Raw genomic sequence first — 20314 nt, 5'->3', positions numbered from 1 at the left:
CGGGGGGCCATGCCTGCGGATGGTCAACATCAGTAAAATGTCTCGTGGCCTGTAATCAGATTACCCTGATGGACCGCATGTGGCCTGCAGGTTGCCCACCACTGCCTTAGAGGATAAAAAGTTAGATCAAGCTTTTTTTTTTTTAAAAAAAAAAATAGTCTACATGTACTGATTATATATGCTATTTTTCTAGTTTTGCCAACCCCAGTCTTTAAGATTTTGAGGCAGGCACCCAAGTCAGGGAACAAGAACAGGCTGCTATTCAAACGGATTTGTTCTTTTTAAAACTAAGCAACGACAGAAAATAGCAATTTACATTTTTCTCCTAAAAACAGACTAAAATTTAGCATGCTGCTAAATGCGATTTTTTAAATCCAGACAATTTAAAAGTGCATTGTTCTTTTCAGGCAGCATTGCATTCTATATCAGCAGAAACAATTAAGTAATTTAACTGACAAGTCTGGAATAAAAACAAACAGGAAAAGCAATTTTGGACATTTGAAGAAAATCAGGCAAATGTGGGATTGTGCTGTTTTTTTATTGTGTTTTCAATGGAGAAATACATCATCTGTTTACAAAATAGCTCTTGAAAAATACAAGGAGTACAGATACTATAAAACAAAGCAAACTCCAGTCATGAGACACTACGTACATCATGCGAAAGCAACAGTCTGATCTCCAGGTTATGAAAACTAGAATTAAAAAGTCACTATACAGAAAGATTCCAAGTTCCCAGCTTGGCAAAACTTGGGTGCAGTTACATGAAATGTTTAATAAAATGAAAAAAAGATTTCCCAATGTGTAAACAAAATGACAAAACTAAATTTGTGCCTGGCAATTTCGATCTAAACTCCATAACTACACAAAATACACAGACACCTTGTACACTTCAATTGTTAGTATAACCTTTTTTGAGGTGGATGACAGCAGGCTGCACAGGGCAAGGGAAAGAGAAATATTGTATACTAGACATCTTAGACAAATGGCAAAAAGAAAAACCTCAGTTACTGCACAGCCTAAGAAAAAAAGTAAGCTACACTCTGACTTTGGAAAATTAATTTAGAAGGATATGGGGAGAGAGTGTAAGTAATTTAATTTTAACATGAAAGAAGCACATGTAATAGGATGGTGCACAATGGGAGGAGGAAATTCATAAAACATGCTAATCAGAAAGTATGGGAAGGATGATTTTTACCATCCCAGTTATTTCAGACTAAGTAATAATAACAAAGTTTGTTATCTACATCTGGTATTATCACCAACATCCCTCATGTTTCCTAAACACTGATGTTCTGCTGCTTAATCATGAGAGATTCAGTTCTTTTAAAGAAAAGATTTGCTAATCCTTTTTTGCTAGGACTACAGAACAAAAAGTAGGAGGAGTAAAGAGAGCTTGCTAGATGTCAAGTGCTTTCTAGAAATATGATTGTTAAAAATTCAGTGTTGTTCAGTATGTAAAACTACTATTTTTGATAAGCCATCTAGAAATAAAAAAGATTAAAATCGTTGGGGAATTTTTTTTGCCTTTATATTTAAAATTTGAAATGTTTTAATGCAGACAGGACTTTTATGGAGTGTACAAAAATTATCTTATATTTAGTGGTCAAAAGGCCATCAAGACAGGTGTTATGCTTCACAGGCACAGTTTATTCACTCTGAAGTTTTAGCCACGGGACAAAATTTGGTGTTTGTGCCTTTGGGCCCCAAAGTATTGGGTTTATCTAATATCATGAGTTTAGGTTCTTAAAAAACACAAACAAAAAACAAAACAAAAACAAAACATTTGTTTTTGACCTTTGTCCTATTTTGTGCATACAAGCTGCAAAAAACATTAAACACAAAAGCTTTTTCCAAGAAATATGGCAAGGGGATCAGCAAGGGAGTAAGGAGTTTGATTAGGTCAAAGGAAAGTGTATTTGCTGTTTGATCGCTGATCTGTATGCACCATAAAATAATCCTATAAATAAAAATAGATCACATCTTAATCATGTCCCATCAAATACCAAATGCTTCCCAATTATTTTCTCAACATATGTCATATAACCTCAAGATTTGACATTTTATTTTAAAGGTTTACTGCTGCTTGATGGTAATTTAACTAGATATACTGTACACTTTGTCTTCAATGCACAGTATATCATAGAATGTTATCCAATTCGCAGATTACTAGTACTGAAGAATCTCTTCAATAAAAATGAAAGAATATCAGTTGAATATCTAAAATTAGTCATACTCCAATAAAAAAAGGTACATAAAAGTGCATTCAAGGGATTCTTATGCCAGTTTTAGCTCAAAATTTTCAAACAATGCATCAAACATAAATCCAATCAGAATGTCAATTATGGCTACAAATAGTGTTCATGTTTGTTTTTAAAGGCAGTAATCCTTCGAAATATTTAATGCAACTGTTGCTAACACATTAAAAGTACTCCTGGCTTCACATACTAACCTGGACTTCCAAAGAGGTGGTGATTACAGCCCAGTCAGGGAAGTGCACAAAATATACCTAAATCCATTTGCAGTCATGTTCTAGTCTTGCACCCTCCATTCTCCTTTTTTAGCATTAGAAGACAACAGGTTGAGTTGGCAGATATTGTTTATGGACCCCTGAGGTTGTTTTTACCGATTCAATCTCAGTTTTATTGAATTCTTGATAACAGGAATAGGATTTGCAGGGAGAGCAGGGATATCTGAAAGGTCTGTACTGGGTGTTTTCTGACATGAAAGAGGAAAAAGGAAAAATGTTACATGTATTTTAATTCTCCAAAAATATTAGTTTAACAAGAAGCAAATATCTGAGCACCAGGTTTTAAAGATTTATGTTGTAATATATTTTGATAAGAGTATTCAGAAATATATACCAAAAATAGCATTAATTACAACTTTTAGCCAACAGAAAATGTGATAGTTAAGGAAAGAATGTTTATAATAGTCCCTCTCATAGCATGCATTTAGTTTTCTACAAGTTGATGAAATAGGAAAAATAGAGCTCAACAATAACACTTGAAAAATTCCCACACATAGGTTTATTGCACAAGTCCTACAAATGCTATCTGAATTTTCATTCTTCTTTAGGATGACTTTAAACTATTTGATATCTGAGATCCCGCCTTGTGGAGGCACAACGAAGTACAACTGTAACCTATTTATCATAATTTCCTATTTCAGAAATAGGAATCTACACTGCTGATACTGATAAAGTTACAGGATTTTGTAGTTTGTTCATGAAACCAAACTAAACCGCACACTTGAAAAATCAATGCTCATACTGCGAGTAAGAATTTAAAAACGGTTTACATCTAAAAATTCTAATTGATTATATTGTGTCCATATTTAAAAGATTTGCCAAAAAGTTTGTGCTACCAACAACTGCCTAACATCAGTTAGGCTTTCCATATTAAAGAACTGCAAATAGTATACTACTGTTTGATGGCAAGAAGAAAATTTCTAACGCTCAAAACTGGACTCAGAGAAAAAGATGAACCAAGTTGGCTTCTCCTCATTTGTGGAAAAAAAATGAAAAATATTAAAGAAAGTTAAAACTAATGCAGCTCAACTCATTAATATAAAACAAAACAAGGGAGCAAAACAAAGAACACGGGAATCCAAAGATTTATTATGAACAAAAAGCATATAAATTACTAATATGCTTAAGAAACCCTTTATTTTCTATACTTAATTGTCAAATTTTTATTTAAAATAATTTTCAGTTGCCCCTCTCCTGACCGTATCGCTTTAGACATCATGGTGATCAAATTATTTTGTACTGCTTTTCAGAATTTATTAGGGAAGTTTATTTCTTATATGTACGGATGGTCAAAATTCACACAAGCTTTTTCGTGCACAGGGAAAAACAGTGCACAGTACGATGACTACTGTGTTTACTGACCTTCCCCTATAAATAAACTGAGGTAATAGTGATGGATGTGGCAGTGAGTGTAACAGAAACAGAGCTCAGACAGTACACAATAGCTGTTGTATCTTTATTCACTTCAAACATTTTCTTGTGCTTTTCCCTCAGTTTACTCCTATGTTCTGGCTCCTGGTAGCCAAACTTTCTAGAGCTTTTGAATTATTGACAGGAATAAGCAGGAGCACGCTTCTATGACTTACTCTGTGCAAAGCAGATAAAACTGGGAAATATGGTGACAGATGCAGCAAGACCTAGATCAGTGGTGGGAAACCTATGGCCCGCAGCCCGTCAGGGTAATCTGCTGGCGGGCCCCGAGACAGTTTGTTCACATTGATCATCCGCAGACACAGCGGCCCACAGCTCCCAGTGGCTGTGGTTTGCCATTCCCAGCCAATGGGAGATGCGGGAAGCGGAGGCCAGCATGTGACTGCGGCTCACGCTGCTTCCTGCAGGTCTCATTGGCCGCGAACCACGGCCACTGGATGCTACGGATAGCCGTGCCTGCGGATTGTCAACGTGAACAAACTGTCTCGCAGCCCGCCAGCGGATTACCCTGACGGGCCGCAGGTTGCCCACTACAGACCTAGATACAGCCCACCAGAATTTTGCAACATCCAAACTGCATCTCTGCCATGATTGCAACAAATCATTTTCTGAGATGTCAGAACTACAGAAACTTAATAAAGAACATAGGTCTTGGACAACTGAAAACTTTCGTTTATTTCAATATTTGTTACTAAGTGAGCTATAAAGATGCTGATTTCTGTGAAGCAACCCATTTTATCTTTTTTGCTGAGCATCTACAATACATAAAACCTAGTTTGTCACAAATTATGTAGGTGCCAAGATTGTTTACTGCTTACCCCATTTCAAATCAAGTTAAGTGACCTATGCAGCAGTGCAGCTATTTAAACAAGTACATGTCTACAAGAGGTTTGCCATGGTGCAGCTACATTAATGGAGTAACAATAGTGCATTAAAACCCCAGTGTAGACTAAGCCTTGTTTTAGAACTGAAATTCTGTATTATTTGTAAACAAAGGAAAAACTTAATTATGGTGCTAGATAACCGTATAGTTGAAGACTCATTCTTTTCAGGGTATCTATTGAGAAGCAACATGCAGGTAGTAGAACATGTGAAGTTCTCTTTTTAACATATATTTGAGAGCCTTAAGCAGCTGTCTCTGAATAGCAATTAGTTAACTGACTTGTTTGGTTTTAAAACAGAAGTCCTCCCCCTCTTACATTACATCATAAAGGGCAGAAGAAAAAAAGTGAGCCATACTTTAAGTGTTGTTCTGTCAAACACAACTGAGAAAAGATAAGAGTTAGTCCAGCTTTTCTAACAAGCAACACAGGCACTAAGAAATAAAATACATATGTAAGATGTGAATGTTGTGAAGTAAGCACAAGCAACCTGCCATACAGATATCTATATGAAAATGTTCCATTATATATTTCTTTGCTGTCATTATTTTTAACATTTGGATTTACTTTAATCTCAGTATTAGGTCATCATGATTAGAATATTCACAATGTGACACTTCTTTAATGTCAGTACCTGAGGAGCTTGCAGAGATGCCACTGTCTGAACAGTTTCTGTTTGAGAAGAAATATTTGCTTCTGCATCAAGTTGTTCCTTTAAAGAAAACAAAAAAACCAACTGCTTGTATATATCCCTTAGAAGTTACACAAACAACATTCTAAATATAGCCCAATGTATCCCAGAATGAGTTGCACACAGACAGTCTCCACCAAAACCAGAGTGGCTCTGCACTGGTACAAGTATCTGTCTATGTACATCTCAGTGCAGGATCAGACATATGCATATTATACAGAAGCAGATAGGACTATCCAGTGCATCACTAAACATTTTTGTACAACAAAAAAATTCATTGGTTACCTATTAGAATGCCCTGTAGCTCGCCTAATTTACATAGTTCCTGATTTGTCACTTACAACTTTTCCAGGAATCTTTCACATTTGGATCCATGTGGGTGGAAATCTTTAAACAAGAAATTATCTCAGCATTTTTTTGGTCCAACTCAAAATAAAGTGTTAAGGATTTTTTTTTCATATTCTATTTAGCATATCATAAAGCTCCTTGATCTGTAAAAAGTACACTATAAAGCATAGGAACATGTAAAGTCACAGCATTTGCCGCAGATTCCATTCTTTGCTCTAGCCCTTTTCCATTGAAGAGAAAACTTTAAAAACATTAACCAAATGTAAAACATTGCAGTATTATCCTCCAAAGTCTGCAAACAGGCTGAAATAATAGCTCTGAGATGTGAAATGTCCTCAATGGGAGGACTCTGAAAAATGGAGATGTTAGTTTCCATTGTAGCAGTAATACCAGTCAATATGCTTTCACCTCAACCCTAAACTATTGTACAAAATTCTAATAATTCCCTATCCACCCTGGTATCTTATGGTACAGTTATACATAGTCAATAAAAATCTTCAGCATGTTAAAAGAGAAAATTTGAGGACAGAATAAATTAATTTCAATTTATCATCAAAACAGGGTCTTCTGTACCAATTATTTAAACCATTAACGACCTTGATTTTTCACTTTAAATGAAGCATCTGAAGAACCTCCGATCTGACATATAAGACTGCCAATGGAACGCAGGGGCCAAGAAACAGAGTTTAGACTAGTTTACTGTAGATTATATGGGAGCCTGGTTGTAAATCAAGTAAAGCACACATGCCACCTATACTGTCTGTTCCATTTATGATGCAAAACATTTTAAAAATTTCAACTTGAAGTCACAAATTACACTGTGTACAGCCAGTTGTTGGCACAGAACCATGGAACTAGCTAGTCCTAATACCTCTAGACTAAGCAACACTGGCATCTGAAAGAAAATCAACATGTACTGCCATGTCAGAATTAAATGGAACAAAATGTAAGAGGGAGCTTTAGGGCTAGGTGGTGCAATGAGTTATTATTTGTATTGCAGTAGCAGAGTTTTCAGTCGTAACTGAAAGGTGTTTGAATTTAACTTAAACTAAAGTGGAATATTAAAAATATAACGCAATTGAAAATTAGTGCAATATCAGCATTTGCTTGCAAGCAACCCAGGAGCTTTTAAATGAACACTGCCTTATGGAAGAAGCCTGCACAACACCACCTGCCAACACTAACAGCAATGGCTAGAAATATGCATAGTCTAACTTGTATGGGCAACACAATATATTCCACTGTTTAAAAATTTAAGAGTCATATATACCTTAGTTTCCATTTTATCATGATCACTCATATCAAGACAACTAGCATCTTCATTTATTTCATCCTGTTAAAACAAAAACTTTTAGTAAAGTACATTAAAATAGGCAGAAAAATAAAGTGACAAGAAGAAAACTTTTAATGGAACTCAAGATAAACCAGTTTCACAAGCAGAATTTACAAACACCGGTGGTAAAATTGTGTGTTCTTAAGGACAAAGTGTGGAATGCGTTTAGTATGTGTGTTATTGTTTGGTGTATAACAAATGACCTAAGAAATTTCTGGCTTCAATACTGTTGATTTCGGATTCTGTGACTATCTAGGTCTCCATGTCCCTTCCCGAGAACATCTAGTCCACTCTGTCACACTGAGGCAGGATTATGCATATCTAGACTGCCCCTGACAGATCTTTGTCTAGCCTGCTCTTAAAAACCTGTAATTATGGACATTCCACAACCTCCCTTGGCAACCTGTACCATTCCTTAACTATTTTTATAGCTAGAAAGTTTTTCCTAATATCTCACCTAACTCTTTCTTGCTGTAAATTAAGCCAATTACTTCTGGTCCTACCCTCAATGGTCAAGGAGAACAATTTACCACTGTCCTCTTCATGACAACTTTTTACTTATTTGAAGACTTGTCTCCCCTTCAATCTTGCCTCCTCTAGACTAAACATGCCCAATTTTTTCAACCTTTCCTCCTGGGTCATGCTTTCTAAACCCTTTGTCACTGTTGTTGTTCTCTAAACTCTCTCAGATTTGTCCACATCTTTCTTCAATTGTGGTGCCCAAAACTGAACACAGTACTCCACTGGAGACCTCACCAGTGCCAACTAGAGCAGAACAATTATCTCCCATGTCTTTCATCTGACACTCCTGTTAATACATCACTGAATGACAATTGCCCTTTTTGCACTAGCACATTGTTGACTCATGCAATTTGTGATCCACTCTATCCCCAGACCCTTTACTGCAGTATCACTGCCAAACCAGTTATTCCCCACTTTGTATTTGTGCATTTAATTTTTCCTTCCTAGAGTGCAGTACTTCGCACTTGTCTTTATTGAATTTCATCTTGTTGATTTCAGACGAAGTCTCCAATCTGTCAATATCTTTTTGAACTCTAATCCCATCCTCAAAAGTGCTTGTAACCCCTCCGCAGTTTGGTGACATCTGTTGTTATAAGTGTACTCTTCACTCCATCTTCCAAATCGTTAATGAAAATATTGAATAGTACCAGACCCAGAACAGACTTCTGCAAGACACCACTTGAAATGCCTTCCCTGTTTGACAACAAACCATTGATAACTACTCTAAATATAGTTTTTCCTCTTGTGTACCCACCTTACAGAAATTTCATCTAGACCAGTGGTTCTCAACCACGGGTCCGGGGGCCCTCTGGGGGGCCGCAAGCAGGTTTCAAGGGGTCCTCCAAGCAGGGCCAGCGTTAGACTCACTGCAGCTGAAGCCAAAGCCTGAGCAACTTAGCTTCACGGGGGCCCCTGTGGCATAGAGCCTCAGGCAATTGCCCCGCTTGCCTAATGCTGGCCCTGGCTTTTATATGCAGAAAACCAGTTGTAGTGGCTCAGATGGGCCGTGGAGTTTTTATAGTATCTTGGGGAGCCTCAGAAAAAGGTTGAGAACCCCTGATCTAGACCACATTTCCCTAGTTTGCTTATGAGAATGTCATGTGGGACTGTGTCAACAGCCTTATTAAAATCAAGATGTATATCATGTACAGCTTCCCCTCCCATCCACTAGGCCAGTAACCGTATTAAAGAAAGAAATTAGGCTGGTTCAGCAAGATTTGTTCTTAACAAATCTATGTTGGCTATTACTCATCACCCGATTATCCTCAAAGTGCTTAGAAATTGATTGTTTAATCATTTGTTCTATCATCTTTCTGGATATGGAAGTTACGATGACTGGTCTGTAATTCCCTGGATCTTCCTTTCTCTTCTTTACAATGTAATCTCCCCATAAAACATAAATGTCCGAGGTGAAGAACAGATAATACATTCAGTCGCAGACCAGTGAGAGGTTTAAGACAAACCATCTAGGCTAATGAACACTATACCCTAATGGGCAGGTATAATTCTCCACTTTCAATGGGGGTACAGAATTTGATCCTAGGCCTGGAAAGTCTCAAGCCATCAGACCTGCAATTTCTGAAGTTCTTTCCCAAGGTCCTATATAATTAGAATCATGGTAAAGGCAGTCTGGTTAACAGGTAGAGGGAGATAAAACTGCTGTTGATACTTCTTCCTCAAATAAGTAAAATGTTTGAAAAACATTTTCTGTAGAATATGTCACATACACCTCTACCTCGATATAACGCTGTCCTCGGGAGCCAAAAAATCTTACCGCGTTATAGATGAAACCGCCTTATATCGAACTTGCTTTGATCCGCCGGAGTGCGCAGCCCTGCCCCCCCGGAGCACTGCTTTACCGCGTTATATCCGAATTTGTGTTATATCGGGTCGCGTTATATCAGGGTAGAAGTGTATATAGCATGTTTGAAGGTATAGTATAAGAGATTTATTAGCAATTGCATGGGATGACTTCACTCATAGCTCTTCCACTTGTAAGTAATGGGGACACCCCAAACTTATGCAGATACCACCTTTAACATACAAATGTATTCTATTGACAAAATAAATTATTCAGTTATATTTGGTGCCCTTTGCCATAGCGTTGAAGCCCCATGCAAAGTTTAAAAAAACAGACTTTAAAATGGGTGAAATCTTGCACAAAATTATCACATTTAAATTTCTTTTGTCCTTAAATATTTATTCCCTTACACTGAGATTTTCAAAAGACCCAAGCAGGTATAGGCATCCAAATCTCACTGAATTGCAGAGCTGTCTGTGTAACTCCCTTAGGCTCTTTTGAAAATCTCTGCCTTAATTCTTAAAATAGGCAGTAAACAGGATGTTAAAACTCTTGATAACTGCACTCCTAAAAATGTAGAAAGTGTCTCTCTTACTTTGGAAACAACAAAAGTGTGTTTGTTCATGCATTCATAAGTATATTTTAACCTATTGACTTAACAATTAAGAATAATAGTCAATAAAAGTGATAGTTGCATGGCAAAGTTCAGTTTATTATTTAACTTTAAACAAAGTAATTAAGGAAGAAAATTACTTAGAACTTTTTTAGGTAATTCCTTTTCTGTCAACGTTGCTTATCTTTTAAAAAAAGATTTTGTTGAACTATTTTCTGTCAAATTCCAGAAATAAGCTAAATACATTTTGACCGATCATATAAAGCCTGTGTAATGGGTAATAAAAAATGAACTCAAGACTGAGTATGCTTTTAAGTTATCACAATTCAAATCTGCAACTCACTATTGACAGAATCGCAAAATGAAGGGCCAGATTCAACTGATTAAACTTGATTACCTTCTATCTTTACCCTTGGTTCTGTTTTTATTGTGAAGTGCCTTGAAATACATTAGCATAAAGTACATGTATGAAACAAGTTCTTAAAGTTCATTTAACACTAACACCATAAAGATGGCCTACCGACACTTAACAGAACTGATTTATTTTACATGTTCTTATTAAGGGTTATCCAGCCAGAGCAGAAAGACGCACACAATTTAACAAGATGTCTCACTGCAGTACCACATGTACCAATTCTCTGAGCTGGCAACAATAATACTACTATTTCTTATGCGTGGATACAATTATGATCAAGGATAAAATACCTCTTCTGTTTTTATTTTCTTGGGAGACTCTTCTTTATGAGGGGAAGATGTCCTCTTCACCCCTACGACAGGGCTAGGTATTTTTGTTGCTGTGTTCCCTGATGGTCTTGGTGATTGGTTTGCCAGACGTGTTGAGGAAACAACTCTAGTGATGGTAGGCTTTGGTGGTGGAGAAATGGCTGGCTGTGTGGCAGTTTGAGGAATGCTTTCACTTGAAGTACCTATGAAACGAATAGGATACATTTTAAAATAGTTTCAACGTTTACATTTAAGTTAGACATCAGTTCCACAGTAGTTTGTTTTCTTGATTTCTGTATCTGACCCCACTGGCACTGAGTGAATTGAACAAATAGCTTGGTGTCTGAGCATCAGATTTGGAACACAGACTACCTGAAACCAGAGGTTTAAAATCAAAGAATAATTAAAATTTTGACTTTATCAGTCTAACTAGATAAATTGAACATCCTGCAGTTTACTGCGTCTGAGTTTGGAGAAAACCTTAAAGGAGACTGGAAGGTCTCTGTTGCGTAAGAACATTATGAGTAGGCATTCATGAGAAAAAAATGCCCCTTTCTCTCAGTGTTGTATCACATGCAGTGAACTAATTAGCTGACTCAATCTGATAACCAAAGATGGTTGCACATATGCAGTTGGTGTAGCTCTCTGGGCATCTTTAGAATGAAAAGCTAAATATAAAATTATAATAGTGACTGCTCATCAGCATGAATGGGTCACACCACATAGCTGATTGAGATGCGTGAATTAGCAAATCAGGACTGTTCTTGTTTAGATCTTTTTCCAAAATCCAGAGTAGCGTCACCCCTGACCATCTCTAGCACTGGCTAAAGACAAGGTTGCTTACATTGGAGGCAATTGTGATTTATGACGCAGGAAAAAGTGGTGAAGTCAGGTCACCCTCATTCAAGTTTTAATTGTACTAGGGAGTAGAAGTACCCAAGAAAGTGGCACTGTTAGGGCTTTAGCCAGTACCTAGCCATTCTCTCCTTCACTGGCCTAACTGGGAGCACAGCCATCATCTATACTGGGTTTGCCCTGAGCAAAACTGTGTCACTATTATGAACAGCAAACGTGAATGTCCATTTTTAGAGGATTTGCAACTGACAAATGTAGATTACTGAAATTCTAGTATATTATGGCTATTTAGATCATTATATCAAAATATCCTGAATCCTACAGGACATGGTTAATGTGTAAATCAGTTCAATGAAATAAGGATACAACATGCAGTAAATTTAAATTTTCCAAATTACGATGATACATCTTTAATAAGATACTCTCTAGAAATCAATGCTAACAATATAGTATGGAATTTTCCCTACCCCCTGAGCTTTCACTGGAAATGGTTGGTGGCACAGTGACTTCAGAAGCCTGTATGTTGGTCACGGATGCTGCTGTTACAGCTGGAGCAGGACTGCTTCTGCTAAAACATTGAAAAAGCAAAATGGATAACACTGACAATTAAAATATGCATATGGTATCATACTATTCACCTTTCATCATATAGCATCAGCACTGCCAAAGATTTGCATTGACATGATTTAGCCAATAGCATCATCACTACAATGTTAGAAAAGGCCAAACTATATCATTGCAATTTTATGAAATATAATGTGAAGATAAGCAAAACAGTGTTAGCAACATTACTGTTATAAACTTGTACTATGTGAAATAGTACAGGAGAAGATTAATTTTATATGAAATAATCCAAGTTTCAATAAAGTTTTTAAAGCTAATTGAAAGGGAAGAAACAAAATAATGCCCTCCATTTTTATTTTTTTTTTAAATCTATCATCCCCTTTATCTTCACAATAGAGCAAGCCAAGTGGAGAAGGCTGGCATGATAAGCATGTGTTAATATCCCATATCATCACATTCACATCATCATTACAAACTCAGTCCATGGATTGCCTAATCAAGAAATTGGAATTTAGCAGGATTGCAGCCTTGGTTTTGGCATTATAATGAATTTTGCTGTATCAAAAAGGATGGGGGCATGATGTGTTAAAAACCAAAATTTAGGCTACATTAGATTTCAGCCCTGAGAACCATGACAGTATGCTTAACTATACATTTTCTCCCCCCTCCCCCCCCTTTCAAGAAGAGTGCTCAGTAATGTAAAAATCCTGGGAATAGTTTAACAAATGAGAATGATTAAAGAGCAGCTGTCACAGGCATTAAGAAAAGCTAGCTACTTTTTTTCTAAATCATACTCAATGTTTTATAATTCAATTTGTATATTGCATAGCTGTAGAGAGTCCACATTATCATCTGATATTTTGCAAATTAACATAAGGATATGAAAGTGACCATGTTGTCAAACAAAGAAAGCAAGAGACTGGAAAAGAGTGTATCATTAGAAATGGAATCTAACAGAGCAAATGAAAAAGCTTTTTATTAGCTGTAGACATGAAGACATAGTGCAGTGATATTTCCCTCCCCCCCACAGATAAGTTAAGTCTAAGATAAACAATGATAATATGCCCTCTTGCAACATACACAGTAAACACACGTTCTCTAACAGATGTAACTTTCAGAGGATCATAAACTCGAATATCGAAGGTTAAGATTAAAATCATTACCCCTGAGAGCTTCCAGAACTGTTCAATGGACTTGTCTTCATAGCACTAGTAGGAGAAGGCACAGACGTGCTGTTATCACTGTCCATAGATAAGTCTAAGCTGCTGTCATTCAGGACTGTCAGTCTGACCCCTTCTGTTGAATGCTACAACCAATCAGACAATAAATCACAGGTGTTATTTATCCCATTAAGGGCTGAGAATCAGTCACAAGTCAATGAAGCAGTATTTCAATTATACTGATAATTTTGTGAAAATGAATTAGCTTGAGCTCAAATTGACGATATCTAAAAAAAATGTAAGGTTAATTGTCTTGACATCAGTTGTATAGATAAAGAGCATTTTTAGAGAAAAATAGCATTGATAAGTTCTAGAAGGCACACAAAAGAAGCAAACCAAAACCAACTACATTGAGTGGCTTGAACCTCAAATACAAAGGCTTCTAAACGTCATACAAAATAGAGATGTGCAGAGTCCTCAGACTTTTCTACATGCAAAGGTTGCACTGGCCTGCTACCAGAACCTCTTAATTCCTATGTTCAAAATTAAGGCCAGAACTTGAATGATCCATCATCTGCGCCCAGATAATGTAACATACAAGACCAATTTCTCCTGTACTACCTGTGTATCTAGAATTCCAGCTTCATTTCAAGTTTCTTTGATTTTGTGGAATGATAATATCTCAGTTTCAATCAATACAAGCGTACAGAATCAAGAACTAAAGAAATTAGGAAGTTGACCTGTGGTCTGGGTCATTTTTTATCTATCAACAAGGCTATCAATCCTCATGCTGATCACCAAGTTTCTGTTCATGCTCCAGAACTGCCTAATTAGATGCACTGTGTGAGGTTTATATTTTCCTCTGAAGCATCCAGCATTGGCTAATGTTGGAGACAAGATACCAACCAACTAGATTCCTACTGGATTTGTTTCAGTCTACCATGTGCAAACTTTGCTACACAATTTAAAGAGATTTTCAAATGGTGACAATGGCTTTAAAGGATACTAATCGTATATTGGGTTATTTATATGAATGCAGACAAGAAAACAGCAATACATAACCATGACATGCATGTTTCCAAAAAGACTTATTTTTTACAAGTCAGCTTTAATATACGATTGCTCTCAGACTACATTCAAAGAATGAGGCAGGGACTTTTTGCATTAGTTACTTGGCCCATAAACACTCTTTCCTGTTGCAATTAATCATGTTCAAACTAACCAAATAGCTTGATCTTAAATTGCTGCTGCCCTTCATGAAATGCTGTTGTGCAGGCTGCCCTTCTTCTGATATATGATCACATAGGCCTGCCATGCATTTAAGGGGAAAACAACTTTAGACAGAAAACAGCCTCTTACTAAAAATTTGCTGTACAAGTATAGCAGCCAATTTTCAAGATTCATTAACTGTCATTTAAATCTTTCCCATCCAGGAGTAAAAGGTTATATCTAAGACAGAAAAAACTGTCAAGTGGAGACCCTTTTCAAGTTTTAGGCCAGAGCATATAGTCAGTCACATTAACTCTTGAAAGTATTCTCTAACCCACAGCTTTAGTTATACGAGCAAATATGTGTATGTTAGCTACAAAGGGCAGCAGCAAAGCATTCAACATTCTACTGAGTCATAAGAGTAATTTAGTAATTGTGTGTAGGCCATAAAATCTCAAAACTATTAGTACAACAGGGAGATGTTAGAAAACAAACAAAATTCTTAAATTTGTGTGCATCAGATAATCTTTGTTAATCATGGAAGTGCTGTGTTGTAAATATTTCCCTAATTTGGCTTCCAAATTACAGTAGCAAAATAGCTTTGAATTCAAATTAATCAAACTTAAAAATCTGTTTAATCTAGTATTTCCAACAAAAATCATCATGTCATACCTGCATGATTTTTAGGAGAAGAGATGAAATCAGAAGCAGATACTTTCAGGAGGTAGGAAGAAAGGCATGCATGAAACATATGTACAAATAATACAGTATTAATTGTACCAGATAGGTTAGAAAGTTTGTGTAGGTTACACAAGTAAAATTGCCCTTTTAAAGTGGGTTTTAGTTATTTTGTTAGCACACCAAAGACCTTTGGGAATCACTAAATTATAATGTAATTAATTATATTATAACATTAGTTATGTTTGTCAGTAATTTATAGGTTTACCTTTTTCTTTTTCTGAAGCACATGATTAGGTAGTAGTTGATGAAGTTGCTTTCGTTTTACATGCATTGCAGCAATTTTCATATCCATCTCAAACATCTTGCTGTTTATTGCTTGCCTATAAACTACACAATTAGAAGAATAAGACGACATATTGAAACATTGTGGAAAATGCAGTTATTTGCCCTGGAAGAAAGGACTGGCATTCCAGAGTATCACTTAACAAGAAGACTAATATTTCCTCAATCTTGAGAAAAAACGAACAGCTCTTCCTCCTGCACTGACAATTGCATCACATCTGATAAGAAAGTAAAGTATTTGAGTTTGCTTATTTTTAAAAAAAAGGAAAATCCATTAAAATGTAAATTTCCTCTCTGAAATATGGGACTGAAAAAAGTATTTTAAAAGTATGTGAGCTCCTTATTGAATTTATGGAAGAATAAATTCAAAGATGGAACCAAGTAGTCAAGAGGTTTCTCGTCTAACTTGATATAAATTAAAGTTAAGACATTTATTTTGCTCTTCATGTTGTTATTGTGTTTCTATCAGTGCCTGACACTGAAGGGCCTTGATACATGATCAGGGCCATTAGGTGCTGCTGTGATTATTGGGCCTAAAAATTTACCCTAATTGTAAGTTCAACTGTAAAAAGTATGTGAAAGTTCATAAGATGTCACAATAATAAATTTTTGCCTGCTTGGGAATTAACCATGGAAAATAGGTCAAGCTGTTTTCAGTAATGAATGCTATGAACAAGTGCAAGAAAACCAGACAGACTGAATTAGTCCAAACAAAAAGAGGTCTACTGACATGATTCAAGGACTGTGCAGAGGTTGAACTTAATAAACAAGAGATATCGGTCCTGAAATTAATGGACCACAATTGTTATAGCAGATAGTAGGCCTAATTGATGGACAAAATAATGAAGGGATGAAATAAGACACCCACGTTTTTTAAAAATCTCAAAAGAGTCAAGAGACATTTTCCCCCCCAAAGTCTCATCCCAGCTCAATGCATCCCAGAGCTCTCATCTTGTTCCATCTCATCAATGCACCTCATCTTCCCCAACCACAAGACAGAGGGAGCAAACCTGACAGAAAGATTCATTCCTGAGGAAGAAGGCTGTGATGTGGCGGCCACCTTACACTGGTATGGAAGGGGTTAACAAAGCCCTACAGAGAACGTGCAGGAAGCAGCCAATAAAAGAGAGAGGCTGTGAGAAGCAGCCAAATCAAGGCCCAGCGGGCTCATATAAAACAAGCAGCAGGCCAGAGCAGGGTCAGTTACTCCCTGGAACTCAAGGAGGGAGGAACTGAGTGCTTTGCAGGCAGAAGGAAGCTAGCACCCTGGACAGAGCAGTGCTGGACAGGAACAGGGGAGCCAGAGGAAGCTCCTGGCAGGCTGCTAGGACTGGCATGCTGAAGGCCCTGAGGCAAGGGTGAAGAATGTGCTGAAACCATGGGAAAGTGGTACAGGTAAATATACTGAAGAGTTGGAGGGGATGCAGTACATGGCTGCCCCCTACAAGGTCCTTGGCCTAGGACCTGGAGTAGTGGGCCCGGGTATCCCCCACACTTGCCACTCAGTGTATTTTCTGAAGTGTACCCAAATCAGGATCTTAAACATGAGATCCTCTCTCTACTCTTCCAATCATCTACCTTACTGACTGTCCATCCTATGCATTCAATAAGGGAAGGGTCCTCTAGAACAAATTCGTTAATTACATGGTCACAGTATTAAAATGGATATTTATAAAGGGGCTGAATTAAAGTTGCATATTGAGGGGGATGGCTGTAGTGCTCCACTAATTCTTGGCTATGGAGAAGCCCATATGCTGTTGTGTAACAATGGCTCTAATGTATGCAGCCTATCTTATTCCAAGGGCTGCACTGGTCCCTGAAGTAGCCCAAATTCTAGGAAACACAAAGTTTGCCTACAGCCATTTGCAACCCCTCCTCCCACTCTCCTCCTGTGAGGTGTAGTACAGAATCTGGCTTCTGGATTCTATTGCTTTACTAGAAGTGAACTTTTGCAACCCTGCTGTTACCTCATCTATTAAAAAAATTGGAAGGAATGACGTTTTCCCACCTCTAGATTAAGATTATTACATCTTGCATAACAAGTGCTAAGAAGTGCACTGAATTACTAACACCAGTCCGTGGAAGAGAGACTAGAACTAGGTAGGTTCACGGAGGATAGGTCCATCAATGGCTATTAGCTCGTATGGGTAGGGATGGTGTCCCTAGCCTCTATTTGCCAGAAGCTGGGAATGGGCGACAGGGGATGGATCACCTGATGATTACCTGTTCAGTTCATTCCCTCTGGGGCACCTGGCATTGGCTACTGTCGGAAGACAGGATACTGGGCTAGATGGACCTTTGGTCTGACCCAATATGGCCGTTAGGTTCCCCACTGATCAAAGCAGATAAACACAAGTGGGAGCAGTTAAGGAGGCGAGGGAGCTGCAAAGGCGTACTGCTCTCCCAAGCCTGGGAGAAGGGAAGGAGCTCTTTCTCTGCTTTTAGTAGAGGAGGGGAAACTGAGCTCCTCTTTACTTTAATATATGCCTTCTCTTAGGCTAATCTTTCACCTAGGTAAAGGTGTGATTGCAGCAATTGCTGCTACTGTTGCTTCATCATCCTGTCCGTAAGGATCTCTAGCTGTGCTTAGGAACATGCATAATGAGGCTGGCACTAGGAAAATTCACTGGGGTGGAGCATGCTCAGTGCAGATGAAATCTTCAGAGGTTCAGCAGAAGTCACTAACAAGCTCTGAGCATATGCAAATAGCAATTTTTAATGGCTTATAACTTGGTCATACGTAGGTGTATTTTCATAGGAAAAGCAAAAAGGACCTCCTGACACCACGACTACGTGCCTCACAAATTTCAATTCCAAATCCTGAGCTCTTCAAATAATATTTTATATATATTAAACACTGCAAAACATACCTATTTCCCTCTAACCTCATTCCTGGAAATAGCTGAACTTTTTTTTTTTTAAGTTTAAGCAAAAAGAGGCAGAGAGCAAGCACAGAAAGTTCCAGCAAAAATGGTTGTGTGGCAAAGTTATAACAACCAAAGACAGTGGTTTATAACAAAATGTCACACAATCGTAACATTAGGCTCAGTGATGATGATGTCGTCCGGGGAAGGATTTGATGATACCCTTAGATTCCTGGGTGAATTGTGGTGTGAGATAGTCTTTGGGTAGTTTATAGTAGGTAGTGTTGGAGTGATGTTGTTTGGCCTCATTAATGTAATCTCACGGTTGAGAACTATGATGGCATCCCCTTTGTCTGCTGGTTTGATCACTAGCTAGTGGTTGATTTCAGGGACTCCTCTCAGCAGTGGAGCAATTGTGCCGGATGTGATGTTTGTTAAGGATTTCACTGTTGATTTTTTCCCCTGAAGTAATCAACGTAATGATCAAATGTGTGGCTTTTTCCACTCAGGGATGTCCAGTAAGATGATTCTTTTTTCTTATGATTGTCGGTGGGGACTTGGTAGTTGTGGGTGGCGAATTCATTGTTGTGAAAGAATTCTTCGAAGCAGAGTTGGTAAAAGAAGCTTCTAGTTCAGTATGGTAGTATGGTATCAGGTTCTGTGCAGCAGTTCAATCCCTGGGACAGTACAGATAATTCAGCTCTGGTTAGGAGTAGTCTTGACAAATTGATGATGCTGGGGTGTGCGTAGTGTCCATGTGGTAAGGTCCTTGTGCCATGGTTTCTCCTGGGGATTGTGGTAGTTAGTTCCACTTTTTGATTCTGGGTTGAATGGCTGTCAGATTTTTTTGTTTTGTTTGTTTTTTAAAATGGTTGTTTTGCGTTTCTTGAACGATCTCCAGGTAGGTTTCCTGATTTTTTCCTTCTGGTGTGTGGGACTTTGTGGCTCCCTTTTTGAGAACTTGAGGTACAGAAAATAGTTCCTCGGTTTTTCTGAAGTCCTCCTTCAGAGCTGTTTGGCATGTATGGAGTTGTATGTAGTGGTCAGAAAGTTATAGAGGGTGAGTCTTCTGGGAATGTTTTATTTCTTGCATTTGCTCAGGAAGCAGATGTTGCTGGTAAGTTTTTCCTCCTTTTTCTTCATGTTGTGGAGTTGCCATTTCCGATGGCAAAATAGGATATCCTCCATTGTTGTTTGCAGTTTTGTTGTACCCATGTTGGCCACAGGATATTAGAAAGATAAGGTGGGTGAAGCAATACCTTTTATTGGACCAATATCTACTGGGGAAAGAGACAAGCTTTCAAGCTACACAGAGCTCTTCATGTTTGGGAAAGTTACTCAGCGAGTCACAGATAAATGCTAGGTGGAACAGATTGTTTTCCAGTAAGTAGTTTACACATACTGTAACAGACCACTGAAGTGGCCAGTTAACACCTCTATAGTCATCGAACAAAAAACGGAAGTTAGGTGGGTTAAGGATTGTTGTAGTAAGACATTAATCCTGTGTCTTTATTAAGACCATGATTTTTAGTGTCTAGCAAAGTTATAAATTTAAGCACCCAACTTCATCTTTTGAAGGTGTTGTGCAGGTTTCCTTTGAGATGAGGACTGCGATATCAGATATAAAGTGATTGTTTTGTGAAAGGTGTGTGCCCACAGGTGATATGATGTTTCCAAATTGTCCATTTACTTTTAAAATGTTCTTTTTGTGGTGGCTCATATCTGCAAAACGTTTTTACTTCCGAACTCCAGATTTGTTTTGTTTGCTT

At 37.6% G+C, this 20314-nt stretch overlaps 1 protein-coding gene across 2 annotated transcripts in view; it reads right to left on the bottom strand.

Moving 5' to 3' along the window:
* Positions 1–501: 501 nt before the first annotated feature.
* PAPOLA (poly(A) polymerase alpha) overlaps positions 502–20314 on the bottom strand; it is an 88945-nt gene continuing 69132 nt past the window's right edge. Inside the window, exons 16-22 of one of the 2 annotated variants that reach the window (XM_024219358.3) lie at positions 15605–15726; positions 13453–13595; positions 12193–12290; positions 10853–11073; positions 7149–7211; positions 5474–5551; positions 502–2715 (exon numbers count right to left, since the gene is read on the bottom strand). In XM_024219358.3, the coding sequence (XP_024075126.1) occupies positions 2620–2715; positions 5474–5551; positions 7149–7211; positions 10853–11073; positions 12193–12290; positions 13453–13595; positions 15605–15726 (821 nt within the window). In that variant the 3' untranslated portion in view covers positions 502–2619. Of the gene's footprint in view, positions 2716–5473; positions 5552–7148; positions 7212–10852; positions 11074–12192; positions 12294–13452; positions 13596–15604; positions 15727–20314 lie in introns of both variants that reach the window. The other variant, XM_024219357.3, reaches the window with a different exon arrangement.

This window comes from Terrapene carolina, unplaced genomic scaffold (assembly GCF_002925995.2).
Source record: "Terrapene carolina triunguis isolate 2854851 unplaced genomic scaffold, T_m_triunguis-2.0 Scaffold96, whole genome shotgun sequence".
In the NCBI taxonomy this organism is placed as follows: Eukaryota; Metazoa; Chordata; order Testudines; family Emydidae; genus Terrapene; species Terrapene triunguis.
This window is presented reverse-complemented; position numbering and strand designations above follow the sequence as displayed.